General features: G+C 38.0%; 1 protein-coding gene across 1 annotated transcript; it reads right to left on the bottom strand.

Annotated features, from left to right (window-relative positions):
* Positions 1–5,953: 5,953 nt before the first annotated feature.
* LOC132556929 (uncharacterized) lies at positions 5,954–9,917 on the bottom strand. The gene has a single exon (XM_060221382.1). It carries the CDS (start codon positions 9,878–9,880, stop codon positions 8,609–8,611), a length of 1,272 nt encoding a protein of 423 aa, XP_060077365.1. The 5' UTR covers positions 9,881–9,917; the 3' UTR covers positions 5,954–8,608.
* Between the last annotated feature and the right edge of the window lie 867 nt (positions 9,918–10,784).

A 10,784-nucleotide genomic window follows, 5' to 3' on the forward strand; every position in this document is an offset into this window, starting at 1 on the left:
CGGTGTAGGGTAAGCGACTATACCCGACTTGGTATGATATTTGGTCAGTTTTCTTTGCTGACAAGGTAGACAGGAGCGCACATAATCTGTTACTATTTCTGCCATACGATAGAAGAAATAATGTTCCTTAATTTTGTCGAGGGTATCATGGATACCTCCATGGCTTCCCATAGGGCTATCGTGATAAAGGTGAAGAACACCTTGTACGATAGAACTATGTAGAGGTAACTGATACATGTTCATGTCTTTAGTTCGCTTCGCCTTAGCAACACGGGAATGAAAAAGGACTTTGTTGATCACCATGAAGTCAGCACTTAGTAATAGAACACGAAGAGAGACTTTCTGACTTGTAGGTAAGGTTCCATCCTCTTGTAGATATTTTGAAAAGTGGCATCCATTTGTTGGAGCAAAGCTAGTTCCTCTGACGACTTTCCTAATATAGACCATGGTGTCCGAGTGATCTCTTCCTCATCAGATTGTAAGGACCCTGACAACGAATTTTTAGTAGTAATATCATCGGTGGGGTCAGATGACATGTCAGTTATGTCGGTAACAGAAGAGGGACGCTTGTCAAGATCTGTGCCATTGTCACCACGGTAATAGGTAGAGGTTTGATATGTCACATCCATACAAGTGTCAGGAGCAGAATCAATATCAGTGGGTCTTTGGAAAGAGTCACTGTCCGGAGAATCATTCTGGGTGGACAATTGGAAATGGTCACAAGTGATTGGACTAATCTGAGTTGGCTTGTTGTAATGTTCATCGACGTCACTTGACTCACTGCCACTATTAACAGACTGACACGTAGAATTGTCACTTTCATTACGACTATGAGACTCCTCAGTTTGCTGCCTATCCTCTTCCTCCAATGGCGTCATTGGCTTCTGAACAGTCATAGGACACTGTTGTATTGAGTAAGGCTTGACAGACTTTACCCGGCGTTTTTTGTGTCGGTGATGTGTGGGACAAGCAACATTCTCTTCTTCTGTGTCGGCGTCATACTCAAATGCGGGGTCAACAGATGGCTGTCTGAAACATATATTGTTTAATGCAGACACTGGCTTATAGAACAAGTCACTTAGGTTCTCACCAGAGGGCAATGTGATAGCAGGAACCGACTCCTCGACAGAGTGGAAGTGTGGATCTTCCTCAGCAGGACTGGCGTCCAAAACCGGTATCCCAGTGGCTGGATGACACCTAGAGAGGGCGTCGGGGACCACCATCTGGCTTATACTGTATCTCTAAATCATACTGCTGTAACACCGCCAACCAAAGTTCATATATAGCTCCCTTCAAGCGATTGACCGAGATAGGACGAAGCGCTTGGTGATCACACTCGACGATAAAATGAGCGCCACGGATATAAGAAGCACACTCTGTTACAGCTGTAACCACACCGAGAAGTTCCAGTTTCGTGGGTCCATAAAACTGTTGCCACTTGTTTAGTCCCTTTGAATCAAAACGAATGGTATGCGACGTACCATCCTCGTAAATCTGATAAAGCATAAACCTTATGCCTTTACTAGAAGTAACCACTGCTATACGAAACGGTATATCAAAGCGGGGAAATGCCAGGGCATCTGAGTTCACAAGCGAGAGTTTCAAGGTTTCAAAAGCTTCACTATGTTCACTACTCCACTGAAATTTGGTGTTTTTCTTCAATAACTGATATATAGGAGCAGCTATTGTACTATAGTTAGGAATAAACTTTTTGAACCAGTTCATTAAGCCCATTGCGCTTTTGACTTCCTTAGTATGAGTAGGGTGGGGATAGTTACGAATACATTCAACTCTGTCTGCCGGAGGGCGAATCCCAGCATTAGATATCTCATGACCTAAGAATACACATTTGTCTACCGCAAATCTACACTTTTTGGGGCCAAGTTTAAGCCCTGCAGTAAGAAACCTGTAAAGTACCTCCTGAATGTCAAGTAAATGTTGTTCAAATGTTGATGAAACAATCAAAACATCATCTAGGTAACACAACACAGATTTAAGTATCAAACCCTGCAAACCTTATCCATCAATAGTTGGAAACTATTAGGCGCAGTCTTTAAGCCCATTGGCAATTGTAGAAATTTGTACCAAAACAGGTATCAAATGCAGTATAACTTGACGATTTCTCAGATATACCCATTTGAAAAAACCCTGAACTCATATCTACTGATGTGATAAAGTTTGGCTTGGTTTGACTAAAGGACTCTGTGAGTTCTTTTAAATCAGGGATGTTGTACCGAAAATCTTCAGTCTGGGAATTCAAATACCTGAAGTCACAACAGAATCTAAAACTATGTAAATGACTCTCCCATGAACCTTTCTTTCCCTCAGATCCTGGATATTTTCTTTTAGCCACTAACACAATAGGACTAGATATGGGCAAACTTTCACTCTCGGACACAGCAACAATCACCCCTTGTTCTAACAATTCATTCAGCTGAGTACGCAACACTTCTTTCTTATCTGGAGGGAGTCGGTACGGCCTCTGTTGTTTACCTACAAAATCTTTCTTAAGATGAATTTCATGTTCAACTAAGGTTGTGTATCCTAAAGATGGATTCGATGGTGTGACAAAAACATCTTTGTTATCATACAAACATTCCTTAACTTTCCTAGTTTGATCATCAGACAAGCATGTGCCTATTTGGAAATTCTCAAAAAATGTAGGCTCTGAGTCATTGGTACTTTCAGTACTGTCAGTACTTTGATAATGTGATTCAACAGGTACATGTTCAGTAAAAGCACATACAGGGTTACCATCATGAGGTGTATCATTAGATTCATTACACATCTCTTTAACATGGGTACACACAATGTTTTCCTTCATTGGTTTCATAGGTATTACTTCACATGATCCATTGAACATTGCAAAATCTGCCAAAACTGTACCCTTAGAAATATGAATTGGGGCATTTGTAGGGTTACATAATCTCATTGGTATAATTGGAGTGGGTGGTACAGTCACGACTGATTTAGCAACCAATAATCCACCATGTAAAACTCTTTTATGAATAGTACAAATACCCTGGATACCTGTAAACACATGTTTTGGTACTTTATCCTGAATATTAATTTCAGCATTTGGAGACAAGGTGACAGAGGACATACATTTGACCTTGACCTTCCCTGACATACCCTTCACAGAATGGACACCTGATTTAAAATCAAGTACTAATCTCTTAGACATCATGTAATCAGTACCAACAATGAAAGGGTGTGAGGTATTCTCTAATAAATGAGCATGCAATGTATGCCTACCATTTGGCGTGTACCCATGACCTTGACATATTTATCATCAGCAACCAAAATTTGTTTCTCAGAGGGCTAAAAATTACTCTTACATTTATCAGATAACATGTTAAAGAAATCAACACCCATTACAGTTATACTTGATCCTGAGTCTAACAATGCTGCTACCTTAATGTATTTAAAGTCAATAGGGTAATACATGAATTTAGTGTCCTTAGTGCACCTCCAATTATCAGGGAAATCGCTGAGACTTTCATCAGAGTCATCATCAAAACTGTCACTACTTGCACTATGACTATTGTACAGTTTCTCTCTCCAAAGTATAGGAGAAGGGCTGTGCGAATGTTGTGGCTCTAACCGGACTGATCGGCTGTGAGATGCGCTGCTGGCCTCGGGGCCTTTAAGTTTCCCTGGTGTTGGACAGCTGGTTCCTGTCTATGTGGTGCTTGATCCTGTGGGCGAGGAACTTCATGCTGCTTCTGTTGACGGCCAGACACATGATATGCACAATCTGAAGCTCCATGGCCCATCTGCTGACAAAGCTGACACCGAGTCGAGGGGTTAGGTGGGAATGTCTCCATCCAAAGCAATCTCTACTAATGTGACCTTCTGCCCTACATTTTTAGCATGTGCGGACATTGTTCGGGTGTGCTGGACCGACAGGAGCAATGGTTTCACTCATTTTCAGTTTTTCTACACTTACAGAGAGTTGACACACTTTATCTGCGAGAGCAGCTAAATCAAACTGGTCTAATGCTTGAGAGGATACAGTACTCCAGGAGGGGACAGTACCCTGTGGTGCTGCAGAATTGTCCAAGCTCAAAGGTGACAATGATGACCCGCGATACCCGAAAGCTTCCCATATCTTTGCTGCATGAAATGCCGCCTCACAAGTTTTCGGGTGTGTAGTTCGCACATAAAACATAAGTGTGTCAGGTAAACTGTCTATAAACTTGAGAAGCATCTCCTCGTCTCTTCTTTTCAGGATCTTTCCCTTATGTATGAGGGTAGAGTAAAAATCGTCCAACTTTTGGTTAGGCTGAAGTGTCATTTTCGTAAAAGTGTCAGTTTCCATGAGCAATCTTGGGCTCTCCACATTTAAGTCTACAAATCTAGTCTTGAACTTCGCCAGTAGATCAGACCAACGACTCCAGTGTGTACAAGGTAAATGTTCATACCATGTTTTGGCCGCGCCATGTAATAATAGGCTGAACGCGGCCACACCTTTGTCCTAATAGTTCGCAATATGCTAAGAATTCATCAAGGAAACGACCAGGGTCGTCAGAAGTCCCATGAAATGTTGTGCAGCGTAAAATTTCAGACGGCGTACTCACGCCTGATGAAACAGGTGGTTGGGCTGGAGACGGCTCATACCGAGATTTTAGTTCATTACGGAGAAGAAATTCTTCTGACTAAACATTGTCATCTTCGGTAAAGTCGAAATTGATATTGTACGACGTCATTTCACAAACACAATAACAGTTCACGAATTATAAACTCAATCTTAGTCACTCAGTATAAGTTCGCTCAACCACGTGGTCTCAGCCATATCACATCACGTACGATTGGCAATGGAATTACAGTCACCAAAACAGTTCATATCATCACTAGAACCTCAACAAAGGTGAAATAATACCTCGAAACTGCGGATTCTCCACCATGTAGCGTGGCAACGGTGTTGGTTTGGGGAATTATACTCAGACTTGGCTGATCGAGGACAACACGTTCCAGCTGTGTTCATCCATTTTATTCTCTCGTTTAAAAAAAGTTACAAAACCGTTCACAGAAATAATCCGGAAACAATAAAATCCGGAAAACTCACTATGAAGGGAGACAACTCGTACTGTCTTATAGCATGATCATCCGCCTAGCCATATCATAACCATAACACACGGATGACACGTCGTGAATATTTAATGTCAGTGGTTGTTGAACAAGGGGCATTTGAGTAGAGGGAATAGGAGATAAATGTTCGGGAAACATCGCGTGCGTAAAGAAAGACTCGTCAATCGAATCATTTCAATTAGACAAACCAGGAGATAGGAAGCAAAAGACATTTTTTTTTTCATTTTGTCATCAGTAGTAACCCTTTAAATGAAATATTTTATCAAAGATTAGAATTCGACGAGACTGTAGTTGCATTGTATTTTGTAAACAAAACACTTTCATAACAATTACCAGTATATAACTTATCATAATTATACTCTTAGATTTACACTTTTCTAACCTATAGATACACGGCTTGTTTTTTGTAATAAGAAAATAAGCAAACCCTTTCCCAGACCTATTCGTATGTCATTTCTAAATCCATGTGAACCAAGATAGAACCGTACACTGAACGCAGTTTTGTGTTCGTCAGGGGTTCGACAACACATTTCCTATCATACACACACCGTGCATACATCGTAGGCACATAGCAATCAACTGCTATATTATTATTACAAGCAATGTTTTGTGTTTGTCAGGGGTTCAATACCACATTTCCTATCTTAGTGTTTCCTTCCATTCAAAATATATCATTACTTTTGTATAGAAAGTAATGTATGAAATAAATTAAAATAAGAAAAAATATATTTGTTGGAAAGCAGCGATTTTTTTTATTTCAGTGTTCTAAACCAATTACTGAATATTTCATCAAATAACCATAACAAATTACAAATGTATGAAAAGAAATACATATTTATATTACATGTATACTTCCATGTATTATAACACTAAGAGCAGATATATATATATAATACAGTAATTTTTTCTTCAATGAGTGGTTTAACTCAAATCAGTTTCATATGTAGTGCACAAACATGTGGGTTTCATCTATTTTCCTCATTTTCAGGGGTCGAGGAAATAAAAATGACACCATTCTCACCGGTCACTCTTTTGCATTGTAAATTCTTTTGTCACAATGATATAAAAAGAAATGTTTAAAGGCTTTCTAATCGCTTACGCGAAGTTTCCAATCATGTGATCAAGCTAGCTTAAACCAATATCCCAGTCCGCCATCCTGAGTGCAAACAGCAAAAGTGTTTTAAAACCATCTCTGTTATCTTTGTGAAATATTGTGAAGATATCCAGATATCTGGTGCCTGACCTGTGAGAGTAATGTCATATTTATCAACATTAACCCCCCCAAAAAACTGTTGAAATTTTCCCATGGTCGCAAGTAACATATTAAGATAATCGTTTTTCCAAAGCGTGAATATGTGCTAACCTAAGTGAACTAGTTAACAGGAGGCTAGAACCCTTTTCCTTTGACTTGATATAAAAGTTAAAAAAAAAAATTCCAATAATTGTATGTAAAACCTGCAGTGCAAACATCAAAAGCAATTCAAAAGCATGTTTAATGTTCCTGTCAAACAACATACAAATATTGACAGTGGACTGACCAGAGGGAATAAAAACAAATTTATCTCCCCCACTCCCTAAAATCATAAAAAAAGCAATCGCTACTGCCTAAATGAGTATACATTTCCGACCAAATCATGATTATATTTAACATAATTTAACTAGTTTGGAATCTAATAGTTAAAAGTTTGAATAATGTTTTGCAACATTTCATATCATACATATATGATCCAAAGAGACTTGGAAGCAGGGCTTCAAATAGGAAAATTAGTCAATAATTCTGCATCAAATTGCTATGCTTCCTTAATTCTTAAGTGGATTTACATCAAATGTGGTACAAAACATCATAGTTGTTTGGCGAATCATTTCCTTAATTCACAAAGTTGATTTAACCCCTATGATCTTAAGGGTGGGACTCCTGAAAGGGAAGTTAAACAATATTTTGTTCCAAAATGCTACTACTTCTTAATGCCTTGGTAGATTTCAACCAAATTTGACCTCAAACATCATCAGGAAGTGGCAATGATATCAAACAAACATGAAGTGATCCTGAGATTGACCAAACCAAATCTTATTTTCTGGCTTTGGTCCAAAATTGAACTTTTCAAGTTTCATTCACACCTTTGAGAAGACTATTTGGAGATTGATTTTTTAAGGAAACGAAAAAGATGATTTGTTATTTTTCAGTCTGATCAAAACTTCAACATGGTAACCACATTAGCCATTTTGTGGTATGTACAGAACCTACCATTTATAAATTTCTAATACTTTCAACTGAGAAAGAATTTTAGAATTGAAGGATGGTCTACAAGAAGATTCTTTGTGAAAAAAAAATCAAACTTTACATGTTGTGACAAATTAGTTTCATGTTTCATTTTTAGTGTGATTACAGCACCACCTATCACGGATTTGGACTGAAAATTTTGGTTTGAATAATACCTAAAACAAGAGGACCATGGCCATTTAAGGTCAACTGACAATTGACGAATGGATTGACAAACCACAGAATTCGCTGATAATGGAATGACAAATCTGATTTTTGAACATTCCTTGAAAGTATCAGAAACTCATAAATAGTAGGTTCTCTTCATAAATTTGCATAATCATGTTACATAATGGCTAGTGTGGTTTCCACGTCGAAACTTTAACAAATCAATCTCCAAAAATTTTTCTCCATGGTGTGAATGAAAGTTGAAAGGAAGTGCAGACTCAAGATGAGTTAAAATAAGATTTGATCAGGAAAAATCTCAGGATCACTTTATGCATGTTTGATATCATTGACACCCCATGATGATGTTTCAGGCCAAATTTGATTGAAACCTACTCCGGCATTAATAAGGCATAGCATCCTGGAACAAAATTTTGTTTAACTTCCCCTTCTTGGTCCCAGCCCCCAAGTCGGATGACCCAAAAAAGGAAATTTTTGTATGTAAAAAATTGGTATGGAAGGGCATTTCTAAATCTTTTTTCAGTATAAAGTTCTAACAATTTATATTTATACTTCTGTTTTTGCCTGTAAGTATCATCTAATTATGAGCAACCCTTATCGCCTGCAATGACAATGAATGGTGTGGTGTTGCACACCTCATACCTGTGGGGTCAACCTGTGCTGTGGACCCAGAGGCAATTATTGTCACCTCCAACTGACATCCTATTGTTTGAAATACAATAAACGCACCTGCTTCAGACAGAGAGAGACATTTAGTAAAGTAGATACACCTCTGTTTATTTCTAGACTTTGGCAACATTTTTCATCAGCCGAAAAACTGCAAGGTCAGAAAGAAAACCAGGGCTTCAAGATTTCAGGCAGAGCACTCACAAAGAGAATAAGGTTTAGTTTAGTAGTCTAATGAGGGCAGGGTGCAGTGCTCTGATGACCTACTCTAGCTGGAACGCTACTCAAAGAAATAGCAATAATAATCTTTCACTGTCAAATCAAGATGGCTGCCCATCAAGATAAAAAAATAATAAAACAAAAACTTATAAAGGCTTAACAGCACCAATTGTAATTTAGGTTTCATCACACATAAACATTCATGATAGTTCGAATCTTCTGACGACATAATGGACAAGTTCTGCGGGCTACATTCCTTGCCCTTGCAATTTGGTTTCCACAGTCTACACACAAGCACATGTGTCTGCAAGGAAGAATGAGCACTGATTTGTCCTGATCCTGACATACCACACACTTTTGCCTTTCTCGTTCTTTCTCTATCTCACGTTCAAAATCTTCATGTCTTTTAAAACTGCTCTGAGAAGGTGTTGTAGATCGCCTTAGGTTATACCTTCCATTTGTAGTCAGTGGAAGCTGAATGTCAATATCATTACTTAAAGTTGTACTTGTTCCATCACTGTCATCCGAAAGGTTTCCACTTCCAGAGTCATCAGAATCATCTGTCACTTCAAATTCAATATCCTCTTCTTCATCTTCATCAGATATACTTTCATTATCCATTTCACTTTCAACCTCGCTTGCATTCACCTCATCATCAGAGAATTCAAAGTGACCCTCATCTTGTACTTCCTCCCGCAATCTGCTTGGCTGTCCAAAATGGTTCAGAATGGGAAATGTCATGTCGTGGTTGGACAAGTGGTTTAAAATGCTAATGACAAAAATATATAGAAGTAATAATGTTATCAGGCCTAGATATGTCTCTTTAGGAATGTTTGGAAGATAATAAACAAGAAAGAAATACATCTGATCAGTTAAAAACCTCACACCTTCAGCAAATCCTATCATCATATTATCAAATAACCTCCATGACAAGGATAAAATGTAGTTCAATGAATGAAAAGCACTGGCAATGACACTATATGTTAAATTCCAAACAAGGGTGAATCCTCCTGTTGAAATCTTTGACCACTGAGTAACAACATCAGAGATACACACAAAAGATTTGTATGAATTTTGTTTAAGGTCAGAGACGGATATATACAAGGCACTTGCGCTCCATTTGCTCCCAGTCATAACGAAATTAGTCAAAAACTCCATTCCCTGGAACAATATATCCAGTATGCTTGCAAGGAATCTTGAAAATTTCCAAATAAGCATGACTAACCCATAACTGAAATTGCAGCATTCATTGAGGAAATCAACCCCTGATGAAATTATATTGAACAATACTGTCAGGGCTACGGAAGAAAAGTGGTACACGATTGTTAAACCCTGAACACAATACTGCAGCACGACTGTCACCAGTTCGTAATTCACTCGTATCACTGAACTAATTGCTCTGGACGAATACTCAATTGCCTTAAGCAAAAACGACATCATAACACCTAATACACTCATTTCGTCATGTAGTTGATCAATTTGTAGACATGGAAATAAATCACAAAAGTAGTGGGATATTCACATCGTACCGAAGTTTTCTGGTTTGTTTACGGTAGTATTGATTATAAAATGCTGACTGACCATAAAAAACGAAACGCAGTTTAGGAATATCTTGGAATAATCTGTAGGAATAATTATAAAACATTTACTGACAACAACATAGACTTCATTTTACAGATAAATCATAACACGAGTAAACAATTAGTTACAACATTTTACTATAGCATGAAAGTATTTGATTCCGTTTAAAAACTGTTCAATAGAAAACGAAAGCGGAAGTAGAAATAATTAGGCAGGCTGGGAAGTTTTATCATATGGACTAAGACCACAAGTAATTTCACTATATGTTTCATTGTAACATTAAAATTCATAACTAAGTCCCAAAGTTTCATCTGCAAATTTCCATTTCACCTGGCCAAGATCAACATCTGAGAAGCAAAATGTAAAAGTTTCAACCCATCATGTTGGGCATTTTCTGGAGATATACCTCCATGTGTGTCACCAACGTCAATTATATACATCCGGGTCAGGGGTAAAGGTGAAAACAGGACTTTTTACACCGGATCCTGCAGCACAAAATACATGTTCAATATGAATGATTTACACACTGACAGCTAGATTATCATCTCTATAACACATCTACAGCAAATTTATAGGCAAACATCCAATTCAAAGAGGCATATTATTTTTTCCCCAAATATACATACATTTTTTAAGGACTTCATTCGTGGGTACTGAACCCGGAAGTATTTAATTGTGGTCTTAGTCCTATTATAAGAGTAGATATGACAGCAGCGCTTGGTAGTAAACTCACATGTTTAAATACCAGATTATTTTTTATATTTACAACAGTTTGGCGCAG

Source organism: Ylistrum balloti, unplaced genomic scaffold (genome assembly GCF_031769215.1).
Source record: "Ylistrum balloti isolate Yb309-2 unplaced genomic scaffold, AGI_CSIRO_Ybal_v1 Utg370608, whole genome shotgun sequence".
NCBI lineage: Eukaryota > Metazoa > Mollusca > Bivalvia > Pectinida > Pectinidae > Ylistrum > Ylistrum balloti.

What these genes read in the sequence shown, in the direction of transcription:
- LOC132556929 (XM_060221382.1), bottom strand. Translation starts at nt 9,880, where the DNA reads ATGAGTGTATTAGGTGTTATGATGTCGTTTTTGCTTAAGGCAATTGAG.